This window comes from Orcinus orca, chromosome 7 (assembly GCF_937001465.1).
Source record: "Orcinus orca chromosome 7, mOrcOrc1.1, whole genome shotgun sequence".
Taxonomy (NCBI): Eukaryota; Metazoa; Chordata; class Mammalia; order Artiodactyla; family Delphinidae; genus Orcinus; species Orcinus orca.
In genome coordinates this window covers 101,378,704-101,403,459 of record NC_064565.1, presented here as the reverse complement: position 1 = coordinate 101,403,459, position 24,756 = coordinate 101,378,704, and the positions used below count along the sequence as shown (strand labels likewise).

General features: G+C 52.9%; 2 protein-coding genes across 4 annotated transcripts in view; one reads left to right on the top strand and one right to left on the bottom strand.

Moving 5' to 3' along the window:
* PNKD (PNKD metallo-beta-lactamase domain containing) overlaps window positions 1-24,756 on the bottom strand; it is a 58,675-nt gene that overhangs the window by 30,862 nt on the left and 3,057 nt on the right. The window lies entirely within an intron of this gene.
* TMBIM1 (transmembrane BAX inhibitor motif containing 1) lies at window positions 8,276-24,592 on the top strand. 2 transcript variants are annotated; one of them, XM_012533303.3, is made up of 12 exons: window positions 8,276-8,399; window positions 16,980-17,212; window positions 18,417-18,517; window positions 19,314-19,378; window positions 19,593-19,646; window positions 20,059-20,109; window positions 20,638-20,677; window positions 20,926-20,963; window positions 21,141-21,228; window positions 21,544-21,639; window positions 22,690-22,743; window positions 23,136-24,592. In XM_012533303.3, the coding sequence occupies exons 2-12, from the start codon at window positions 17,020-17,022 to the stop codon at window positions 23,280-23,282; spliced, it is 927 nt and encodes a 308-aa protein (XP_012388757.1). In that variant the 5' UTR covers window positions 8,276-8,399; window positions 16,980-17,019; the 3' UTR covers window positions 23,283-24,592. The 2 variants fall into 2 exon arrangements, with proteins under 2 accessions (XP_012388757.1, XP_012388759.1); XM_012533305.3 differs by lacking the exon at window positions 8,276-8,399 and adding an exon at window positions 11,314-11,335.

Genomic DNA, 24,756 nt, shown 5'->3' with positions numbered 1-24,756 from the left:
CCACTCAGAACCAGAGGGTTTTCTTAAAATACAGCCCAAATCATGTCCCTCCCCTATTCAAAACCATTCAATGGCTTCCCTATAAGGTAAAACTCCAAATCCTTAACAAGACCCAGGAGGTCCTGCAGATCTGGCCCTGCCCACCTCCCCAGTCTCCTCTTAGGCCATGCCCAGTGCTCACCACTCTCCAGGCACACGAGTCTCCTGGAAGTTTCTGGAACACCCCAAGGTCTTTCAGCTTCTGAGTAGCCTCCACTGCCTTCACATAGCTTGTTCACTCAGAGAATAATAACAGCCTGCCTGCCACTGCACACACACACACACACACACACACACACACACACACACACACACACACAGCCTGTGTGACTCAGGCTGCTCTTCGATGCCAGCTTCTCAGAGCAGCTGCCTTGGCCGCTCCAATCTAAACGAGGCCCCTGTGTGCTGTTCTCGTGGGTGCTGGGTCCATTGTCCTTCAGTGCAGCTATTAGTGTTTGTAACAATACATTTACTTGTGAGGTTAGTGACTAATGTCTATCTTCCCGACTGGTCTGCAAGCTCCAGGAGGGCAGGGGCTGTGCTTATTTCATCCACTCCTGTCTCCCCATTGTTTAGCACAGGACCTGACACGTAGTCTGCCCCTCAGAAATATCTGCTAAATTCGTATTAAAGGGTTGGGTTGAGTTCTGGCTGCGCCACTCCTAACTGTGAGCCCATCAGATGACATTTCACTGTTCTGAGCTCAGTTTCTTCTTACATGAACTTTTTATTATGGAGAATGTAAAATATGTGAAGAAAGAGGAGAAAAGAGAAGGAGCTCTCATGTCCCCATTTTCTAGCTTCAACACTGGTCAACTAGTGGGTTTGGTTTCATTATCTGTAGACAAGGGAGATCAAAGTGATTTAAAGTGACCGTGACTCACAGTTAGGAAAGACATTATTTTTTACGTGGAGACCCATACACAATACATTTATAAATAAAACAGAAACAAAGTTACACAGAACAATAGCAATGCTTATATTCTCATATTTTTCTAGCCTTTTTTTGAATGTAGGTATCACCTACTTAATTGATGTTACTAATGGGTCATGACCAGCAGCATGAAAAACATGCGCTGAATGATCTTCAGCCTAGAAAACTGTTAAGGGTCCCCCTTTCCTTGCCAAGGGATGATAGCCAGATCCTGCCCCCTAGTGGTCATGTTTGGAAACCGATCGTGTCTTCCTAGAGGTCAATTTTTGACTGGGGAATAAATTCTTTCCAGGAAAAAGTACTGAGTGCAGGCCCTAGGCCATGCATCTGAGGTGGTGGGCTCTGAGATGAATTACAGCACAGACCCTGACCCCAAGAGTCTTCTCCCAATTGATGACCACAGCGTAATTGCTCTAGGGTCTGTGCTGTCCAATATGGCAGCCACTAGCCACTGAATACTTAAAATACGGCTAATGCAACTGAGAAATCTAATATTAATTTTAATTCATTTACTTTTAAATATAAAAATCGATACTTGTTTCAGTTACTGGAAAACACTCAAATATGTTTGGACCAAACTTTGTATGTCAATTGACTTTTTCAACTGTACATTTTATAAAATCTAGATAAAGATTCAATATTTCTGATGAAAATTGAACATCCAAATTGAGATGTGCTGTAAGTGTACACTAAATACTTGATTTCAAAGACTTGGCATGAAAAAATCTCATTAATAATTTTTTATACTGACTAAATGTTGAAATAACATTTTTAGATATGTTGGGTTAAATAAATATATTACTAAAATTAAATTCACCTGTTTCTTTTTACTTTTTAAGTGTGGCTACTGGAACTTTTTAAATTACTCATATGGCTCACACCATATTTCTGTTGGACAGCACTCACAAAGCTGGAGTTCCTTTTTTTTTTTTTTTTTTAGCGGTACGCGGGCCTCTCACTGTTGTGGCCCCGCGGCATGTGGGATCTTCCCGGACCGGGGCACGAACCCGTGTCCCTTGCATCAGCAGGCGGACTCTCAACCACTGCGCCACCAGGGAAGCCCTGGTGTTCCTTTTGATGTCCCTCCCTCCATCCCCTCCTGTGCATCTTGCATCCTTGATGGAGAAGGAGGAAGCTGTGAGAACCCTCATTCAGACTGGGCTATGGATGGGGGTAGGGATTAGGAGTTAAATGTTGGACCTATTAAGGTTGAGATGCCCATGACCTCATCACTCAGAGTGTGGCCTCCACACCAGCACCCCAGCATCACCTGGAGCGCATGAGAAATGCAGACTCTCAGGCCCCACCCTCCCTACTGCAGCAGAACCTGCATTTAACAAGATCCCCACGTGATTTGTTCGCACATAAACTTTGAGAAGCAGTCAGCTATTAGATAGCCAAGTGGAGATACAGGTGGCAGTTCTTTTCTTTGCTCAGTGACATAGGAAGCAAGGTCAAGGCTGTGAGTGAGGCTGTGGAGCAGGTGCTGGAGTTTGAAGAGACTGGAGAAAGTGTGGCTGGGAATGTTAATATGAATGGATGAGAAAAACCCAAGTCTTCTGAACTCAGAGTGAGATCAGTCGGTGCCTTGCATGTTTTTCTCCTCCTTTTCAGCATGGGGGTGCAGCGCTGCAGTTTTGCCTGCTGAGTACCACGAGGCAGAGAGGGGTAAAGGAATGGAGTGATTCTAATGATGGATCTGAGCTGGTTAAGGAGGGAATTGAGGCTGGGAGACACAGGGAAGACAATTCATAGATGGACAATTCATAGATGGTCATAGATGGACCGCCAACGCGGTCACGGAGTTGTTGGCGGCAGGGTCCTGGAGCTGGAAAGAGAGATGGTGGTCAGAGCGTGGGGTGCTTGAAATTGAGATCATGGCGGATGCAGTTAATGGTAATGAGAGGTTCCAGGGCAGCTATTATCTTGGGCTGGAAATAAGAGGAAATGGCTGTTGGGTTTTTTTCGAGAGGGGAGTTGTTTAGACAAATGCAAGTGAAATATGAGGAAGGGTTTCCCAATCTAACCAGGAGGCGGGGGGGCTGCAAAAGCCGGGAATCCCCCCACAGGTGGGGATGACTCAGAAGGCCGAGGTCCACGGTGGGTGGCCATGGACAGGGTGTGAGAGCACACAGCTGGAAGGAACCTGGGCCTCTTGAGCTACCGCAAATTCCTCCATCTAGGTCCTGCTTAGTCTTCCAAACGAAATCATATAGCCGGCCAAACTGAGGTTCTGTTAATCACTGAGTCACTGGGGTTCTATCTCACAAACGACAATAGCAATAGAGTTTCTGCTAGGTCCCAAGCACTTTAAAACTGCTATTTTAAATCCTTACTGTCCTATAGTATCACCTCCTTTTATATGGATAAGGATACCAAGGCTCAGAGAAGTAACGTGCCCAATGTCACAAACCACTATTAAGTAATTTAAAGAGAACCCAGGTCTGTCTAGCACCAAAGCTGGCTGATAATTATTCTCCTTTGGGGATTCATTTCCACATTCCCTGAAGATTCTGATTCAGAGGTCTAGAAAGAGGTATCCCCAAGAAAATCTATATATTTTCACAAGCCCCTTGGGTGATTCTGGTGGTCAGGGAAGATTGGAAAGCACTGTACCCTGCACCCTGCCTGGCCATCGCGGTGCGGTGAATGTCAGGCTGGTTCTGTAGCCCAGCCTTCCTCCTGGGAAGGAGAAGCTCTTATCTAACCTGATTCAGCTCTGTCTAGTCTGGTAGAGTCACTAACAACATCACTGTGTGCCATTTTCAATGCCTTTCACATAGATGATTTCATTTGAGGCATTGAAAGTCATAGGAGATAGGAAAGAGCAGTACGATTAGACCCATTAAACCCATTATAGATAAAGAGATGGGCCCAGGCCTCACAGCGACTCCTGGCAAACCTGGGACACCTCTTCCTCCTGGGATATTGAATCCACCATTCTTTCCACTCCTTATTTCTTTATGAAAGTGCTAACTAATGTTTATGGATACAAAGGCTAATTTTTAGGGGAAAGAACTCTGTCCTTCCCCCTACTCTAATATCTGTCATTCCTGCCTGAGAGCCTTGCCCTGACGCCAGTTTAGAGCATTAGAATTCCCTAAATTCAACGATGATGGGGATGGGCTGTGCTGAGGCCTAGAGATAAATGAGACTTTGTCCTTGCCTTCCAAAAGGAGAAAGAGGCATGTTTACCCCAGGCCAGATTAAATGCCTCGATTCAGTAATACAAAGTCCTCTGAAAAAAAGGCAACTCCTTTGAGGGAGTTAGTGATAAATGAAAAGACCTAGCTTGGGTGGAGTAACACATAAGCTCTAAGTAACAGGGCATATGGCAGGAGGAATGTGTGGGACCAGTTAGTGGAGCCCTGGGATTGGGCAGCAGAGAAGGGTCTCTGGATCCTCTGAAAACCAAGTCCCCCTAAAACTGAGTTCCCTTACTGAGTTTATGATTAATCTCTCTATCCAAAACTTCATTCCCTTTCTTGTCCCCTCTGACTTCAATTCTATGCTAACTGAACACTAACGACTAAAATTGCTGTTGTCGGTAACATCGTTAATATACTAAAATTGTTATTATGGATATCATCATTAACATACAGACTCAGGTTGTTCCTTCTGCACACGATGAGCTAATGGACCCTGGAATCATGAATCACCTGGCCAGAGAATTGTAAACAAGAGACATCACGAATCCTGAAACTATGATTAAGAAATGTCATAGAACTGTCATAAAACGATGATTAATCCCAGTCTCTTTGTGCTTCCCCCTTAAAAAACCCCCTAACTCAAAGACCAACTTGGAGTGGACTTGGGGCTTGCCTCCCACTCCACTCCCTTGCTTGGCGCACTGTAATAAACCCTTACTTTGCTGCAAACTCCAACTGCCAGTGTTTGGCTTTCTGTGCTGTGGGCAGGCGAGCCCTGTGCTCGCTTTTACCCCCACTCCAGTCAAGTTTTCCCACCCACTCCCTGGGGTCCATCTGGGTTCCAGGGAACCACTCCACCCCCTGTCATCAATCACTAAACTTAGGCTACTCCATCCCTAAAATAAACATCACCCTGATGCCTTTCATTCCCCACCCTTCCTGCGGCCACTGACTTGACTTTCCTCCCAGAGCAGGGTCACCAGAAAAATACATGACACCCACTTAAATCTGAACTTCAGATAAGAAACAAATAAATAGTGTAAGTATTTCCCAACATCGTATGGGGCAATGGGACATACTTATGCTAAAAGTGATTTGTTGTTTGTCTGAAGTTAATTTAACTGATCGTCCTGCATCTTTCTTCGCTGAAGCTGGCAACTTTACCCCAGGGGTACCACCAAGCTTCCCCCATCCTCCCAACCTCCCTCTAGATGGCTGTGGACAGTCTCTTGGCTCCCCGTTGCCCTAGGGTAAAGTTTCAATTGCTGGACCCCTGCCTCCTTGTCCAGTGCTATTTCTTATCACTCTCGTCCCACTCCACCCGCCCCATCCAAGATTGCTGGGACAAGGGGCAAGCTCCTTGCTAAGCTCCTTGCTTCAGATACTGTTCTGTCTACCTGGAGGACCTGCTTCCCTGCCCCTGCACCAGCTAGACTGATTCTTAAACATCCACCAACATGGTATCAGGTGTTACTGCCTCTCAAGAGTCTTTCTTTCTTTCTTTCTTTCTTTTTTTTCCCAGCCATGTGGTGTGGCTTGTGGGATCCTAGTTCCTGACCAGGGATCGATCTGGGCCCCCTGCAGAGGAAGCCTGGAGTCCTAACCACTGGGAATTCCCCCTCAAGAGTCTTTCTTGAAACATCCCTCACTCCCACACCATGCTCCTTTTTCTGGGATCCCACAGAACCAAGTGAACACTCTATCCCAGCACTGGTAAAATGACAAAAATTGTAATTATCTGGTCTTTTACTATCTCCCTTAGACTATGAGTTTCTTGAGGTCAAGGGCTGTGTCCTTCAGTTTTGTCATCTCTAGAACCGGAAATTCCTGTCTGCTTGGCAGACAGTAGGGGCTTAATTAATAATCTGCTAAGGGTCCTGCAGATAAGGCCCTATCCCTTTTATCCAGGCATACAATGGGGTCCAGAGAAGGAGACGTCACTATTGACTACCTATTGTGAATGGTCACCCTGGGCCTGGGGCTTCCGATGTTCTTTTAGGATTATAATTGTCAAGAAAAAAACATTGCCTGCCATTCTAGTTCTACAGGATCAAGCCATTGGCCACTGCAGTCACCCACCAACAGTGCAACCTGAGGGGAATTCTGGGTGGAGGAAAAAAAGAACAAACAGGAGGCATTCTGTGCTTTGGATATAAGGGTCCTTATATAGTTAAGATGCATATCTAAGAAAAAATTTTAATGACCCCAGATTCTTGCATCTTCCCATACATAGAACACTAAAATCATCAACTTGAGATAGCTGTTCTTTGTGATCAGAAGTAACCTTTTTATGCCTGAATACGTGTTTTTCCCAGCAAAAAAGATCCTGTATATTCCGGCTCCTCCCTAATCTCTTTGGAGCAGTTTCTCAGAGCTATCTGAGAGGCTATGGTCCTTAGTAAGGTCCCCGAATAAAACTTAACTCACAAGTTTTATGTTGTGTGTTTTTCTTTCAGTCAACACAATCTTGATTCCATGATCCGAACATGGAGCAAGGCTTGTGTGGGGCTTGTCTTGTGCATCCCCATGGCCCACTTTCCCAGGGGGTGGATGTGATCGCTGGCTGGAAAATGAATCCCCTTGAAATCATTGTAGCAGTCCTAGAAAGTGGAGCGTACTTTCTGGAGAAGGGATCCAAGTGCAGACAGCATGAAGGGATGTCAGGAGACATGGCCAGATACGGCAGGGCTTTGCAGTTCACAAGGGCTCTGTTCTGTGATCCAGGGGTAAACTGATATTGAGCGGAACTGTACTTGTCCCGGTGCGTTCTTGCTCCCTTTGGGAGGGGACTTCCTAAAGTGAGGTCTTTGACCCCAAACCGAACTTACACTGAAGGGTTGGGGTGGCTGGGGGAGTTAGCCCACCATAATGTCCGCCAGTGCCCCTGAGTAACTCCTACTTAAGTTATATACAAATAAACATACGCAGTGTGTGTGGAGGGGGCAATTTAAACAACACCTTTATTTTAATTGGTCCCACTACAATCCAAGTGGTAACCTTGCTTACTATGCTTTCTAGTAGTAAACACACTGCTCTCACTTATGTTTAGTATGCAAATGAGATTCCAGATAAGTCCACAGGTTCCTCCTTCCTAAGCCTTGCTCTGTGAAAGAACGGGACTGGCCGCTGGAGATAATAATGTAAAGAAAAGTGCTTAGTGATGGGTTTGGAATCCCGAGGTTGTCCTGGTTGTCCAACCGCATTCATTTCTAGCTGTGTTTTGTCAAGTCACACCCCTCCCCATTCAAAAAGGAAAAGTGTCAACAGGCTGTGAACGACATTCAGCGCAGTGCCGATCTGCAGCTACTAGCACGAGATAAGCACCTTAAACAAAGCCGTTCATCTACCGGCAGCCTTGGCGTAATGGAAAAAAACCATGGACTTTGGAACTATGTAAATTCCGGCAGCGTTTCAAAACTTCCCAGAACCTATTTCCTTGCCTGTAAAATGGAATGACTAGTACATTCTACCATTAGTGGCTGTGAGGGTTGAGACTACAGGTGCAAAGCCCCCAACACAATGTTTTGCACTGATTGTAGTGATCTACATCCCAGGATTTCTGATTCTAAAACACCTGCTTTCCTGGTTGAAGTAACTTCAGGCAGGCAATGTCTTAGTTCCCAGGGGCAGAGGTTCTAAGTTCCGTCTATCTCTGCATCTGGACGTTTGAAGTTTAAAACTTGAAAAGTACATTTGGCTTAAAAGCATAGAATTGTCAAGGGTGTTCATCACTGATTTATGTCTCATAATGAGAAAAATGGGAAACAATTTAAATGTCCTTAAAAGTAGGAAACCGATTTAATAAATCAGTAATAGCTGTGTGATAGAATACTTTGTGGCTTTAAAATTATGCTTTTGAAGAATATTTAGTGACAAGAAAAATGTTCATGCCAAAATGTGAAGTAAAAAAAAAGCGACAAGCAAAACATCGTACAAAACAAGTAAAACACGTAGATATATATAGGCAGAGAAGCATCAAAAGCAAGCGCTCGCCGCTGGGAGTCGGGAGGAGTGGGAAGAAGTGATCTTTTCCTGTAGTTTTGAGTTTCCAACTATGATTACGTACTGCCTTAAAATCCGAAGACACTAGTAAGTCCTCAGGGACATGGGAGGAGCGCGAACAGGGCGGGACGCGGGCGGGACCGGGGCGGACCCCAGCGCCGGGATGGGGCCGGCGCGACGGGGCGGGGCGTTGAACACCAGTCCAGTCCAGGCCTGCGAGGGGGTGACCAACTTGCGACACCGGGAGCCCGCGGACGCACCGTCGGGAGCGGCAGGCAAGCCAGGGGCCCGGGGCCGGCGGGAGTGGGGGGCCGCGGGCCGGCGGGGACTCGGCCAGGGCTGGGGCGGCGCTGGGATGGGGTCCCAAACTTTCTTCGAGTGCGCGGTAGGCCAGAATGGGGCTCTGTCTCCCTCACCTTTGGAGTTTCTCTTTCCCTGTGCGCCCCGGGCGGGCGAGTGGCGCCTGTTTAGCCTTGGGAGCCGAGCCGCGGGTTGTGGGCACGATCGGGCCGGGGTCTGAGGGTGGCCTGTCCCCCGCTTCCTGGCGCGTATCTGTCGCTGGGCGTGTCCACAGTGCCAGCCCCAGGGTGGCCAGCTGTGCGTGGGATAAAGGCTGTCACGGCCTTAAGCTGGTGGGAGGGGGAGGGGAGGCGGCCCAGGGCCTGGCCTGGCCTCGGCTTGGCTCTGCACGCCCTGGTGGCAGCTTTGGTGTAGACAGGTGACCGAGTATTTGAGTGAGCTGGGGACCGGGTGGAAGCCATGAGCAGCCCCCATTCTTGGCGTGGGGAACCTGCCACCTCTGTCACCACGATTTTGCCTCAGTCCACACCCTTCTAGCCACTTGCCCTCAGACTGGGTTCAGAAAGCTACCCGGAAGTACCAATACTATCCTCCTCGTGGCCTCTTTGGGCCGGAGTAAACACCAAACAGGAAAATGGGAAAGGGGAAAACCGTGGAGACGGGACAGCGGGAGGGGCAGTAGAGGAAGGCTGCTGGGAGGCTCGGCCCTGATCTTGCGGGTTCTGCACCAGCTCTTGTCCACTGGGGGTCACCATCCCTTCTGACCCCACGGTGGCCTCTGTGTGGTATCCAGGGGTTGGGGTTCCCCCTGAGGAACCTGGACATGGGTTGAGGGGGTTAGGCCTGGAAACCAGGGACAGAGGCAGATGTCATGGAAGGTCCCTCGGGTGTCCAGTTCTCTGGGGCTCTGAAATATTCATCTCACTGGTGAGCTTTGGTTTCAAAGCTGGCGCCTTTGGCTTGGCCGGCGGTGGCAGGAGGAGCTAAGCGCTCCCTTGGGGCTGCTTTGTCAGGGGCCAGGGAGCAGCCATACTTCCGCCTCACCTGCCTGCTCTCCCCACCTCTCCAGCCATGAGGACCCAGAGAGCCAGTTTAAAACTTAGAAAGTAGTGGTGGGACCACACAGGGTCAAGTGCCCTGACTTCCTGTCATCTTGTGCCGTGACCTCAGGGTCTCACCTGTAAAAACAGGCACCTCAGAGAGGTAATGACAGGGTACACCTCAGGTGTGGGGAGAAGCTCACTTCATGAGCTGGGGTAATAGCCGACTCAGCTCAGCCTCCTCCCATGGGAATGGCTCAGCTGGAAGAGCGCTTCCATCCCCAAAACTTGTCACCCTGGACCCTTCAGAAAGAGCAGAAGCCCCAGGCAAGGGACACACACTGGAAGGGCCAGAGTGGAAGCTCATACAGCAACCTGGGGAGAAGGTCTCTGCTAACGGTATGGTTAACCCTGATGTGGGCTTTCTGGAGTATTCTGTTGGGAATGCCGTGGAGGGGATGGCCTTGACAGAATCTTCCAACCCTGATTCTGGGGTTCTAGGCCAAAACCTGGGCCTTGTTTTAAAGTAGAAATGATGCCCGGAAGTCCACAGGCCACAGTGCCAGGTACCTAGAGGGTCAGGGAGGAGGATGAGAATGAGTCCTTATTCTCGTATGTAATGATTGGTATTTTTTCCTATCACATGAAGGCGATGTTAAGGGATCGCAGCCTCCTGGCTCTGTGCTGGTTGGAGATGTCCCCCAGCCCTTGGCAGTGAGTCCCGTTTTGGAGATTATAGCGGCTGTGGGGACAGGGCAGAGGAAGGCCCCTTGCAGAGGATCCGGCTCTGAGAGTGAGGGGGCCTGCCTGGTACTGAATGTGACTATTCTGAGGGGCTGGGGGTGAGGACAGGTGTTTCAAGATATGAGGACTTAGGACATGAATCATTCTGAGGTCAGTCTGTAAAACAAAGGTGGCCTGGCCAGCGCGCCACAGGATGGTAACGAGGTGTGCCCTGATACAAATGTTCCAGCCTTAAGGAAGTTGCAGGAACAAAGCCGAACACGTTTGCTCAGTGCAGAACTTCTCAGAGGCTTCCTGTGCCATTGCGCCTTGTGAATTTCCAAAAGGGGATATGGCTTGTTTTTCAGACTTATCTATTTCTGAGCTCATCCATTAACATCTCTTGGGGCGGTGCTCTTTAGGGCAGTCTGGGAAATGCCTGGCTGGTTGAGTCTAGCTTTCCACTCTCTGGTTCGGGTAACTAATCCCTCTTCCTTTCCCCGATGTGGGCTGATTTGGGGGGAAAAGGAGGCCAAAGGAGGTCATTTGCCTGGATCCTCACAACTAGTTAGTGACAGAGTTAGAACTTGAACCCAGACCTCTTGCCTTCCTGCCTCGTACTCTTTCTCTTCTGCAGCGTATCGCTGTTTCTCTGCAGGCTCTGTGGTGAGTGAGACCCAGGAGATGCTGGTCCAGAGGGCAGTCTGGGAGGAGAGGGAGTTATGGCCACCCCCAGGCCCAGGTCATGCCCTGTGCCTCTGCCCCTGTAGCCATCCTCCAGACCACTTTCACATCCGGCGGAGATTCTTTAGGAAGCAAGTCATTCCGCCCTGAAGCCTTCTGCTCTGGTCTGTTAGGCTGTTCATTCAAAAGCAGAGACTCTTGGAGTCCGAATGGACTTTGATCTTTTGGTTCAGTGCGCTTGCTTTACGGATGAGAAAACTTGAGTCCAGAGATGTGTGGTGGCTAGCCCTGACTCACACAGTGGAGTCAGGACCAGAGCCAGGACAAGAACTCAGCTCCCTGCCTCCTAACCCAGGGCTCTGGCAAAGGTCAGCTTTCTACGAGGGAAAAGGAATTGGTGTCAACGAGAACGGTCTTCACTGCGTCAGCTGGCCCCGCGTGTTGGTTTTAGCCTCTTCACACAGGTGACTGGTGGGGGCTTCAGGGGCTTTTGCTCCAGGCAGGTGTAAAGGCAAAGGGCACTCGAAGTCAGACGTCAGATCTGGGTTCAGACCTATCTCTGCTGTTCGCCTGCTGGGGGACCTTGGATCGGGTTTTCTCCGAATTTCAGTTTTCTCATCTTTAGGGTAGGGATAAGGATAGGCCCCTCATAGGGCCCTTGCGAGGAGCAGACATCCTGGGTAGCCGGTAGTAAGTACACAGTACTTGCTACTCTAAGTGGTTCTCTTCCTTCCCTGCCCGCCGCAGGGAGGGGTTTGTCTCCCTTCTCTGCTGTGGGTTGTTCATTATCTGTCTGACTTTCCCCCTCCTCATCTTGAAGTTCAACTGAAAAAGGTAGGAGAAGATGAAACACGAAGGAGATGGATGGGGCTGTGTTTCTGAAGCTGCATCCAGCCCTGGTTATTGCTGTCTGCTTTCCTTATCTGCACTCCCCAGCTGTTCTGACCACTGGCTTGGCTGGGGTCTCCAAGGTCCCCTGCACTGATGACACTGCTTTGCTCCCCTGGAGAAGGGTGATGGGGGGACCCTAGTACTTGGGTCTTCCCATGCCCTCCAGGGTGGCTTCCCCTTCCTTGGAGGCTGGAGCCACCTCCTCAGTTTCCGACTGGAGAGAGGCTACCCTGGTTAGAGCCCGGGGTGGGAGGGAGGTCATGGGTTGGCAGCCTTATCCGTTTCTGAGCAGGAGGGCATGGAGAACTGGGGGGATGGGGACTTGTTCTGGCTCTGCCTCAGCAATGCGTGCGCTGGCATCTGTTACTCTGAGTTCTCAGACAGCGGGCAGGGCTGGGAATGAAAGTTCCAAACCCATGACCAAGAGGGCCTGTCACGGGCTGGGCAGGAACTTTCGTGGCTCTGGGGTTTCCTGGTCTGTCAAATGACCAGATGATTTCTAAAGTTCATTCCAGCTCTGACATTTCAGTTTTTAGATCCTCTCGGCATCATCCTGTTGACCGCAGAGGCCAGGCGGACAGAAGGATAAGTTGATTCTGGGCCCCTTGGTCTGTGTGCGTCAGGCCTGGTGGCGTGCCCAGCCACTCCCGGGTGGATCTTTTTACTCCTCTGCCCTCCTGGCTATGTGCTGGGTTAGGAGGGTGAAGTGTTTGCTTGGAGGGGAGTGAAGAGCTGGGGGAGTTGGGGTAGGTAAAGGAAAAGGGAAGGAAGGAGGCTGTCACAAGAGGCCTGGTCACAGCAGGCCAGGGGCTGCGCTGCTGTGCCGGCTGGGTGGGGTTTCCTGAGATGCGCACTCTGAGCTATTCTTTCCATTCTGGCTCCGGGCACCCGTTCCTGGCAGGGAGGAGGGCAGGCTGCCTGGACCAGTCAGCTGCTCCTTTCCGCCCCTCCCTCCGACACACACACATACACAGGCACCCTCTTGCTGTAACCCCAGTAGCTCCAGCTTCCTCTCAGCAGATTCCAGAGCCTTAACCCTTCAGATGCCCCCCAGGGAGCCTGAACCTGGGCCCCAGCTGGCTGGGAGCATGCTGGCCACACTGAGACGGCGCCAGGGGAAGGAGGTGGCTTCCCCAAGGTTGCCTCTGAAATCCTTGACAGCCAACAAGTCCTGTGTTTGAGCCCACCCACTTCCGATGGCTGGGCCTGTGGGTCATGTAGGAGAAAGGAGAGGTTCTGGCTCCTTCCTGATGGGACATGAGAATGGGGTCATGAGATGGGGAGCAAGCTTAGATCTAACTTGACAAGGATGGGGTGGAGTCTGAATGTCTTGATAAACTGCATTGGGAGGAAGAATGTTGTAATGATTCGAGCTGCCAGCAATGGAACAGGCTTGCTTCCTGTTGTTGGAGTGTGTATGCCAACAACAGAAGCTGAATGTCTGCTGTATTTTAGGAAAATTCAGGCTTCCGATGGGGAAACTTAAAGGTCCTTTTTGGCCCCTGGAGACTGTGAGCCCCTCCAGTAGCTACCAGCGGAACTCAGATGCCCTGATTCCTGGTTTCTAGTTTCTGGGTATCAATCATACTCACTTTGTATCTTCTCCTGCCTCTTTACCCTCCTTCCCTTTGGACGCCACATTCTCCTGCGGTTCCCACCTTTAGTCATAGTCATGAAAGTAAATACCGACCACTTCTCCCTTTCCCTACTACCTAGTCACGTGCCAGGCCCAAACCTCATCCCTAGCTGAGGCCTTAATGACGTGGAAGTGGCCAGCGCTCCATGTAGGTCAGGCCGTGGCCAGGGAGAAGGCTCAGAAGCTGCCAATGCTGGCAGCCCTGGGCCTGAGGTTCCTGCCCCTCAGCTCGGAGGGGAGTGTGACTGAGCTTAGCTACTCCCCTGACTGGCCTGAACACTCTCTCCATCTCCGGCGCACAGGTCTCTACACCGGAGAGCTGGGATGTAGTCCTGGCCCCGGGCCCCACTTTGTGGCCAGGGACAGGTCACTCTACCTCCTCCTGCACTGTGGCTGGCTCCTGGTAAAGGGAGGGGTCAGCTTGCCTTAGATGAGTGAGTTTCCTTTCAGTGCTGACCTTTAAGAATCTCCATCTCTGACCACTCTCTCTCCTCCTGGTGGTTGCACAGGGTTTGGGGACCATGGGGATGATGGAATGGGCTGAATGGTTCAGCGTCCACTTGCTGTGTGAGCGTTCTTTTGTCAGTAGAGGGTCTGAGATGGGAAGCTTTGAGAAGTGATGTGAAGTTCGGATAGGCAGGGTGTCCAAATGAGGATGAGAGCAGAGACATTAAGAGCCCTGGAGTCGGTCTGGAGCTGACCGACTTCATCACACCCTAGCTAAGTAACCTTGGGCAAGTGACTTAATTCTCCTAAGCCTCTATTTCTTTATTGTAAAAAGGGATAACAACATACCCACCCTGTTGGGCTATCATAAGGATTTAATGAAATAATAACTAAAGATAGGCACTATTTTAAGTGCTCTACATAGATTTTCTCATTTAATTTTTATAACAACTCTGGTATAGTGTTAAACCCACTTTCCAGATGGAGAAACTGATGCATAGTGAGGTAAAGTGGTCAGTGCCGGTCTCTGGTGAGCACGGGCTGGTGGCTAAGCCCGCAGAGAACTGGACTGTGAGCTTCTGTGTTCCCTGCGGAGAGGTCTACTCATGAGTTCCTCTGAAAAGAGAAGCGTCACAGGGAGGGGCGAGGGAGGGCAGAGGGCGTCTTCATGAGTCAGCGGCCCACTGTGCTGGACCGGAACCCCAGAGTCCTGGTGGCCTACCCAAGGCCGGCCTCGAGCTCCCTGATTCACCCTCTGGTTTGGGGAGGGACCTGTTTGCCCGGCTTGGCGGGTGGAGCATCTGGCTGGCGGGGCAAAGGGCAGGCCCTGCGCGGGTAACTGGGTTTGTCAGATAAGTCCCAGTCCGTTAGCGCTGGAAATGAGCTCAGAGATCATCTGGGTCACTCACCTCATTTCACAGAGGTGCGCCCTGAGGAGCCGACAGGACCAGGTCATGGTGACATCACTGTCAAGTGACTCGGCTGGGGCCTCCGACCACAGGGTCTTTCCTGCCAGTGTCTCGCCAGCCGTGTTTAGCCTGTTGTCAGCTGGGCCCACGGCAGTAACGATAGATAACCCTACTCCACAGGTGGCCCACCCGTGCTGCTTCCCGCAGACAGGATGCTGTCCTCCCGGTGGAGTTAAGGGGGGTGTTTGGAAGGGGAGGGGGGGAGGGCGCTGTCGGAAGAAGGAGCCTCTTGCCCCAGGGCAGGAGAGTCCAGTTTCTCTCCCTTCCTTTTTAAAAAAAGTCTATTAAGGGGATGCAGGTATTATAACTGCTCATGAATGTTATCCTACCCTGACAAACCCAAAATATTTTCAAAAACACTTACTATGCCTGTTTCTTAAACTCACACCACTCAGTGTTGGGTCTCCCCGTTCTCCGCTCCCTGTTTCCTCAGGGTGCTCTACCCCACCATGCAGGGCCTTCCGCCATGGCTGTGTCACACCCTCACTGTCGGGAAGGTTTTCTTATTTCTGACCTGACACATTCTTGATGTTCTGGTCCATTCACTCTGGGAAGATGGAGAACAGCTTTCTTCAGAATAACTCATTGACTTGGCCTGTTATTCGAGCCCTCCTCCCCGCCCCTCCCTGCTACCTTCCCCTCTCTGTGTTATCCCAGTCGAGAGAGAAGAGTTAAGACAATCCTTTATCTGCTGCCTGCACTCTGCAGGGAGCCCTCAAAAGAGAGGCCAGCTCTCCCGCCCTTCTGGCAGAGCTCTGGGACGTCTGCTGACCTCGATCTGGGCGTGCTTTCTCCCTGTGCGGTCCTGAAGTTCTTCCCTTGGGAGACACTCTAGGGGCCGGTGGTGGCCCTGTGAAGGGGCCCAGGTTCTCTCAGGGCTTAGGGCCCTTCCAGGAACCTCCTCCTTAGCTCTTCCCAAGTCTTCATCTCTGCCACCTCAGAGGGGAACACCAGGCCCCAAGGCCATTTATTTGGCTTAAGAGGGCCTAGAGAGCACAGCATAATATAGAGGACGCCTACCCAGGACCTTCAGCCTACCTCGGTTCTGGTTGTGCCATTCACTTGCTAGTTCTGTGATCTTGGGAGTCACTTCACTGTTCTGGGCCTGGATTCCCTTAGTGGAGCTGAGCATCTGGGGCTGTACAACTTTGGGGTCCCTTTGGGCTCTGTTTCTGGGGTTCCCTTCTCCTCACTCCTCAGCCCTCCCCTGGCTGTGGGGCTCTCCTCCCGCAGAGAAGGCACTGGCTGGATCTGGCGTGACTCCTCAGCGCTCTCTCCTATCCTGGCCGCCAACCCGGGGGGCAAACAGGCAGGAATCACAGGGACACCAGGCACTTGGCTTTCGAAACGTGTGTCTCCCCCTCCCGGGGGCTTCGGGGCCCTGCACTCCCTGGCACCCCACTCCCTGGCAAGGCCACGAAGAGAGTGGTGGCAGCCACGGGCTGTCGCATGCCTGACGCTCCTTGGCTCTTATTTGAAGGAACCAGAAAGTCCTGTCTCTGGCCTGCTTTTCTGCGCAGCCTCCCAACCCCCAGGGGCCATCCCCGTGCACCCACTTGCTCAGGCCTCTCGGGCGGCCCCTGACTCAGCCTGCCACGGTTGGCCCTCCTCCTCCGGGCCTGGCAGCTCCAGCCCTGGGGCTAGCTTGTTGTCTTCAGCTTTGGGCCTTGGCTCTCCCCCAGCGCTGCCTTTCAGGCCGGGAGCTCCTGCCAGCTGCTGTGGGTGCTGGGCTGGCCCCTTCAGTGGGTCCCAGCTGGCCCTGTGACTCACCCGTGGCTTTGCTGGGGCCATTGGGCTTCTTCCCTGGTCACTGGAAGGCCTTCTTAAGTGAGCACAGGGGTGGGGGCGGTGTGGTTCCCAGGCCCGCTGCTCTCACACCACTGATGCCCAGCGACTGCTTCGGGCTCCCGCACCAAATCCCCGTCTCCCGCCTTCCTGTGGCAGGAGGCTACACAGAAAGGGCTGGCGTGAAGGCAGAGGGGCAGGGGCTGAGCTGGTGGGGTGGGTGGTACTGGGGGGATGGGGACGGTGGCCTGTGGGCAGGAAATGATGCGCTGTGATGGGGAGAGGAAGTCTGAGGCTTTCCTCTCCACAGAGGCAGGCTGGATTGGGGCTGAGTGAGCGGGGCCTGGGCACTCATGACTGCTTCTCTCGTCTTTCTTTCAGGTCCCAGCAGCTGGGGTCTCCCCTCAGCCCGTGAGCCACCATGTCCCACCCCAGTGCCCCCCCTCCGTATGAGGACCGCAACCCCCTGTACCCTGACGCTCTGCCCCCGGGGGTCTACGGGCAGCCATCTGTCCTGCCTGGTGGGTACCCTGCCTACCCACAGCCTGGCTACGGTCACCCTGCTGGCTACCCACAGCCTATGCCCCCCATCCACCCGACGCCCATGAACTATGGTGAGTCCCTGAAGGGCAGTGGGGGTGGGTGGGAGGAGGCAATACTCATAGCACTGAAGCTACTTCCCTTCCTTCCTTCTCAACTTCCTTTATCCCTTTTTTCAGTCTTCTCTTTAGCTCTCTCCTTCTGTTTCCCCATCTTTGTTACCTCCCTGCTTTTTCCTTCAGCTCCTAGCCCCGCGGACCACCTGCCAGCCCCTTTATTCAGAAAGGAGACTGGGTCCGTAAGACACACACCAGAACTTACACATCAGATGAGAAAGTGGCTGGTGAAGTAATTAATTCCTTCAGAGCTGCGACCCGAGGAGGCCGCTTCCGTTGCCCAGCGAGGCAGCTGCCACCCCACCTACACTCCCCACTTCCTTAGGAGCTGCCTTTGGAACCCAAAGCACTTTTTTTTTTTTTAATATTCTCGGTGCTGACAAATCCTCATCTCTTAAGGTAGCATCTGATTTTCGCCAACATCCAGAAGTCGTTTGGATGCTTGATAAACATGGCTGGTAAATTTGGTCAGAAATGAGATGAGATTAGAATGTGGTGAGATTTTCCTGTGTGGCTCACATGCGGATTTTGAAAGCAGCTCCCAAAGAGGCATTCAAAGAATGTGTTGAGCCCCTGCAGCATCTCTGGAATCCTGGAGCACAGCCAGCTGTCATCTGGCCGTACGTGTTCTGGTGTGAATATTGGTACATCAGTCACATTTATGGTCACGCCTCGTCCTGTGCACGCACACCCCTGATATTTCTGTTTTCCCCGAGTCCTAATGTTTGCCTGATGTAGATCAGTCTGCACACTCGGTTCTCCATCCTCCACACACGTGCGCTGTTTCTATCTTCCTTTTCCTCCTTCCACCCCCGAGTCCCCGCTCTGACTCCGCCAGCCCCTCTGCCCCGCGCTTGCCTAGATTCCTCATGAGGTTGTGTCCCCTTGATGGCAGTGACCACAGGTGTTCACACCCCTCAGTAAATACATGCTGACGGAGTGGTCACACCTAAGCCCCCTTTGGCCAGGGGTACGCTGCTCCCTGTGGTACCAGCTCTGGTCACGTGGAAGGTACCTAGAGAACCTGGCTGGGGAGTTCCTGAGTTGTAACACATGTCTTTTGGCTGGAGATACCTGAGCCTGTGAGATAGTGCCGTGGAGGCTTGGGGATCGAGGCCACACGTCCCAGGTCCCCAGTTGGTCATATGTGATCTGTCCCCAGGCTCAGGCCAGGGCTACGATGGGGAGGAGAGAGCTGTGAGTGACAACTTCGAATCTGGAGAGTGGGGTGACAGGAAAGTCCGACACGCCTTCATCCAAAAGGTGAGATATGGGTTGGGAGGCCGGTGAACCTGGGCCCCTGGAGCTGGGGGAACGGAGCCGGGGGACACTCGTTTCCACGCACAGGTGCTGCTGCCTTCTGGGTCCTCTCTAGCCCTGCACTCTCCTCAAAGGGGACCCCAGTTCCTCTAACCTGTGTTCGCCCACCTTTTGTTCCTCTGTTCCTTGACCTTGTTTTGGGGGGCAGATTCAATCTGGGAAAATCTGGGCAGCTTCTGCTGAAGTGTTCTGCCCCCTGCAAGCTTCCTTCTCCTGTTAGACGGGAGCAACTTGAAGCCAGAACTGATTGCACTAGCTCACAGCCCCTGCCCCCACGTCTCACGTCTGCCCAGCACCTGCTCAGGGTGGACAGATACCTGACCAATGTCAGGCTGAACCGCTGCAGGCACGGATGCTGAACCTGGGAGTGCGGTGAGGCAGGGGGCAGAGGTAGGGCAGTGAGTGACAGTGCAGGCCAGGTGCTGGGCAGGGAGGTGGAGAGGACAGGGGGCAGTGGGGGGTGGGGGTCAGCCCTGGTGGGGGCGTGTACAGCATCTGAGCCCTTACTGGGGGCGGCCTGTCTGCCAAGCTGCAGCTGGGACAGGCTCCCAAGTGGAAGAGGAGTAAGAGTAGATCCTTCAGAATGAGGCAGGAGACTCCTCCCTAGCTCTGAAAGAGGGGCCAGGGCTAGGGTGGTAAGGTCTTTGGGGCTCCTTGGTCTCAGGGCCCGGCTGCTTCCTGGGGAGAGTCCAGGAGTGCAGGGTGGTGACCGTGCTCCCCACCACTGCCTGTGTTCCAGGTTTACACCATCATCTCCATCCAGCTGCTCATCACGGTGGCCATCATCGCTATCTTCACCTTTGTGTGAGTCTCTAGGCCTCTCTGCACCGCTGGGAAGTAGCTCTGGGGTCCTGGGCTCTGGGTCACCTGCTGGGAGTGTGGCTTGGGGTGGGCCCTCAACTCAGAGGGACTGGAAGAGGAGCTGGGATGTGGGCGATTAGAGAAGAGGGGGCAGGGCCTCGGCAGGGAGGCAGACAAGCCGCGGTGTGACTCCTCTCTTGTCCCCCCTGCTCCACAGGAAGCCCGTCAGCGAGTTCGTGAGGGCAAACCTGGCCGTCTACTACGCATCCTAGTGAGTCTGTGCTGCTCCCTGCACGGGGGCAAGGAGAGGAGGGCTGGCAGCTGACCATCTTTTCGGGGCAGGGATCAGATCCTTTTGGAGAGGGGCCCTCCCAGCTGTGCTGGGAAGTGTGGGTGTGTGCCACTGAGTGTAAGCGTCACGGAACTCCTGAGAGCCGGGGGTGGGGGACTGGTGTCAACGTGCGTCCTGCAGGACCATCCCCGTGTTCTGGCAGCCTCCTCCCTGGCCAAACCCCCTGTTACAGATGTCCTCAGTGCCCCTGGCTGGGTAGCTTCCCCTCACACTTCTAGATAGCTCTCTGGACCTCCAGCCTGCCGGTGTGGTGAGTGCCGCCAGGCTGGGCCGGGAGGGGGCCAAGGGGCAGAGGGGGTCTGGAGACTACTTCCCTGTCTCTTCTCCCCAGTGCTGTGTTCCTGGCCACGTACCTGACCCTTGCCTGCTGCGAGGGACCCAGGTGAGTCCCAGAGACTTAGACAGTGGGAAGGGATGGGGGTGTGGGGCTGTTTTGCACAGAAAGGGGATTCCTTAGAGCAGCTAAGTGGAGACTTACCGGCAGTGATGATGATGATGGTGGTGGCTATCGTTCGGCTGTGTGCAGAGTGCCTGCTGGGTGTGGGATCTATTTAGCTATCTAGCTGTTATTCTTACAGCTACCCTGCAAGATGTGTAGCACTTAAACTATTTAACAAATAGGAAGAACCCAAGGCTCAGAGAGGCCGAGGAACTTTCTCACAGTCACACAGGTAGTCAGAGAGCTGCAAACGAATCCAGGTCTTTGTGGCTCCACAGCCCAGGTCTGTCCTATTGTCCCTCTTGTCCCTGCACAGACACCTGAGCAGGTATCAAGGGCCATGCCAGCCTCGCCTCCACCAAGTCCAGGCCTAATTCTCCAGGCACATAAGCCAAGAGTCTCCTTCTGCTAATGGAGCCTCTGAGACCTGGCCGGCCTCACACCACTTAACTATGGTTTCTTTCCCTTCAGACGCCGTTTCCCATGGAACCTTATCCTGCTGACCCTCTTTGTGAGTCTAGAAAGGTCCAGGGTGTGGAGATGGTGAGGGAGGGCTGGTCCCAGGGAAGGGATGGCAGGCCGTGGTGGAAGATGTCCCTAGCTTTCTCCCCGACCTTACCCTGACCCCTGCCCTTGGTCTCCCCGGGCTTTCCTACTCAGTCACACGTATCGCCAGCTCTGGCAAACCCTCCTGGCCGTGCCTCCGGGGCTCCGGCTCTCTTCTTAAGTGTCTCACTCTGGTTTCTGTCCTTCCCTCAGACTCTTGCCATGGGCTACATGACCGGCACCATTTCCAGGTACGTTCAAGGACAGTTACTACAAGGTGGTGTGTTTTATAGGGGAGCGTGGGGCATCTCTGGGCTGGCAGCCACCTGTATGGGTGGATTCTGGGCACGATGCTTCCAGAAGTAGTAGTTTTGAAGTCATTCGTGTGTGGCATATGCCTCTGGCCTCTCTCAACTCCTTCCCTGCAGTGTGTATGACACCAAAGCCGTCATCATTGCAATGATCATCACTGCTGTGGTGTCCATTTCAGTCACCATCTTCTGCTTCCAGACCAAGGTGAGGGCACCGGAGGGCCCTTCCCTGGCCACCCCATCCCCCTGTTTTATACAGACCTGGCCTTCCGGGCTTGGCACGTGAGCAGGCCTGGAAGGGCCCACACCCCTATGCCAGGCATTTCTCTCAGAAACCTTAATCCCCTTCCCTTCACAACTACATCCACAAAACTGCTTCCTATGTCTGTCCTTAGAATGTCACGGTCACTCCCATGGCCCCCAGGAGGCAGCACTGGGACTCCCTGGAGGAAGAGGGAGGGCCTGGCTGGCTGGGCCAGGTGGCCCGTCTGACACGTGCCTCCCCCTCTCTTCCTGGCAGGTGGACTTCACCTCGTGCACAGGCCTCTTCTGTGTCCTGGGGATTGTGATGATGGTGACTGGCATTGTCAGTGCCATCGTGCTGTCCTTCCAATATGTGAGTGTCCCAGGAGAGCCGGAGTCACTGAACCCAGTGCCCAGGGCAGACTTTCTGTATATGGTGGTGTAGCAGGCCCCACAGGCCTCTGGCTTCTAGAACCTCTCGACTGGCTGGCAAAGGCACCCACGCTGAAGCGTCATCCTCTGGACTGGGGTATCTTTGGAAATGGCAGGTCCTGGGAGCCGTAGCACCTGAGGCCCTGGACAGCATCATGGGATTCCTCTGGGAAGCAGTGGTTAGATCTGTCTGACAGCTGAGACCAGGTTCTCAGAGGCAGGTTGCCAGAGGCACCCAGAGGACCGAGAAGATGGGCTTGGGTGGAAGAGACCTTAGCAATCACTGTATCTAACTCTTCTTTTATTCCAGTCAGCGGGAGGGGCAGCGTGTGAGGCCCCTAGGCTGAGGGGAGCTTCGTGGCGGGGAGGGGAGAACAGTGCTGAAAGGGGAAGCACATGAATGGGAGGGCCGCCTGCCCACTTGACCATGGCTGGCCCTGCCCTTCTGTGGACAGGCCCCTGGAGGGCTGTTGAGCAGGGCTGCCCTGGGGGTGCTCCCTGACTCCGCTGTTTATCAGGGTGGCTGGGGGGCTTCCCTCCCAGCCCTCTCCTTTAGTCTGTCCCTCCCAGGCTGGGCTGCAGGAACACGGTCTATTGAAGGCTGACCATGACTAGGGTGAAGGTGATGGGGCTCTTCAAGCGGTGCATGCCTGGGTCTGCCCCTCCCAGAGCTAGAACTCAACCATTTTCTTTCTTCCAGAGCGTAGTGGACACCTCTGTACCTTGACTAACTTTGGAGACTGGCTAGGCTAAAGGATGCTGTGATTGGTTTTATATGGGCATTGGACGATGGCCTCTGTTTTCTCTACCATATATGTTACTATTCTTAACTTCTCCCGGGATCTGGAAGGTAGAAGTAGTCCTTTCACGTAGCTAGCTTCCTGGATCTTCGCACTTAGCCAGACATCCGGGGGGGAAGATGGTCCTGAGGGCCTGCCTCAGTCCAAGCTATGCTAAGGTTTCTAATGCCATCCCTGTCCTTTCTCCCCAGGTTTACTGGCTGCACATGCTCTATGCTGCTTTGGGGGCCATTTGCTTCACTTTGGTGAGTAAGACCCCACCCCCTCTAGGAAGGGGAGCTGAGGGGACAGAGGGGAGGAACTGTGAGGATGGTGAATGTAGGCTGCTTGGGAGGCAGGGAGTGGGGCCACAGCCGCCCTTCCCTTTCCCTACTGTCCAGAGGTTCCACTGATTTTCTGGGCATTCCCGTCATCTCTTGTTCACACCGCCTGCTATGAGAACTGTCAGTGGGCCGTATTATGGAGACGGTGTGTCTGTCTCCCCTTCTGGACAGTGAACTGCTTTAATGGCAGAGACCACGTGTTCTGCTGTTCGTTGATGTGTTCCCTAAGCATATCTAATGGCCCAGAGGCTCCCAGGACAGATCTGCTGACCACTGAGCCCCTGGGTCCTCATGTGTGGCTTCCTGTCCTGCAGTTCCTGGCTTACGACACACAGCTGGTCCTGGGGAACCGGAGGTACACCATCAGCCCGGAGGACTACATCACCGGCGCCCTGCAGATCTACACAGACATTGTCTACATCTTCACCTTTGTGCTGCAGCTCCTGGGGAATCGCGATTAAGGAGCACCTCCCGTTCCGCCCTACCCTTGGACTTTTCTTTCCCTAGAGGGCTGGGCCCTGTGATCTGGGTCTGGGCCTAGACCCCTTTCCTTCCCCTCAAGTAATATGCCCATTTTCCTTTCTGTCCGGGGATGGGTAGCCTCTCTGGCTGTGGATGTGTAGGTACTTGGTGGGGTTGGAGGAACTAGGGACTAACTCACTCTTGCCCTTAGTGGACTTGGCAGGAACTGGGCCAAAGATGTGCATTCTCCCTCCGCCCACTATGGGGCACCAAATCCTTAACAGTTGGGGTTGGAGTGGGGAGGGATGAAAAGAGCCTATTTGATAGCTAAAATGGAATATGAGAGGTAGGAGGGACTTTCTGGTGATGGGGTTTCCTCTCCCACTTCTGCCTCGGGCTTCTGGACTTGATAGCTGGAGCTGTTTCCTCTCTCAGCCCCCAGCAAAGCCAGAGAGTTTGCCCCCCGCCTCCTGGACTCATAGGCATTATCCTGTACTTCTTCGGCAACCTTGGCGCCTTCTGACTCAGGAAGGTAGAGGGGGTTTGTGCCCGTGGGTCTCCCCTGCTTCATTCAGCCTCTTCTTTCTACAGCACATATATACTGATCTTCTGGGTTTCGGGTGGGGAGGAAGAGGAGAGCGAGCAAAGCCAAGCGCAGAGGCCAGTACAGAGCAGCATCTATCCGGGGCTTCCTCATGGCTTGTGGTGGTAGTGCAGGCCCCTCTGCGGCCACCTGGTCCCCATTCTCCAAAGCTGCCTGGGGCCTCACTGGTGCTTCTGAGATCTCTAGTCAGAGGGACCTCCTGCTTCCTGTGCTCAGGCTGCTCACAGCAGAAGGTGAGGGACAAAGGTCAGGAGATGGGATGGGGTGTATGATCACCACTTCCTGGCCGTGTGGTCAGGAAGTAACCAGGGTGAAGAGAGACGGGGGTGTAGGCAGGGGAAGTGCCTTGGGGTCCCCCACCCTGAGAGATACGGAAGCTTAGTGTGGTACCCATGGTTCTTCCCTTCTGCTAACTCGGGGAGGGCCCCAAGAGGAAGGAGACGCCCTTCTTAGTTTGTTAACTCATGCTTGGGGGATTTAAGACTTGGGCCCCGTCTCTCCAGCCAGCTACCGCTTTCTTCATGACACCAAGTGCCTCAAGCTGGAATGGGGAAGGGGGACAAGGGTCACTCTATGGGCTGGGGTGGAGACCCAGTCAGCCCAAGGGTATAATTAGGGCTCCTCTATTAAGTATTTGGTCCTAAATATATCCCAAAAAAGGACATAACCAGAAATGTAATAAAGTTTAACGTTTAGAAGGTAAAACCCTGTTTGGCTCTGGTTTTCTTCACTTTAAGGTGTTGTCAGCTCTGGGAGAACTTGTCTGGCTCTGCCCAATGCGTCCGCATCCTAGCTTTGCGTTCTGGCTTGTATCGTTTACCTTTTCTACGATAACCAAGTCTACTTTGTCCCAGCGCTTCCTGGCGATG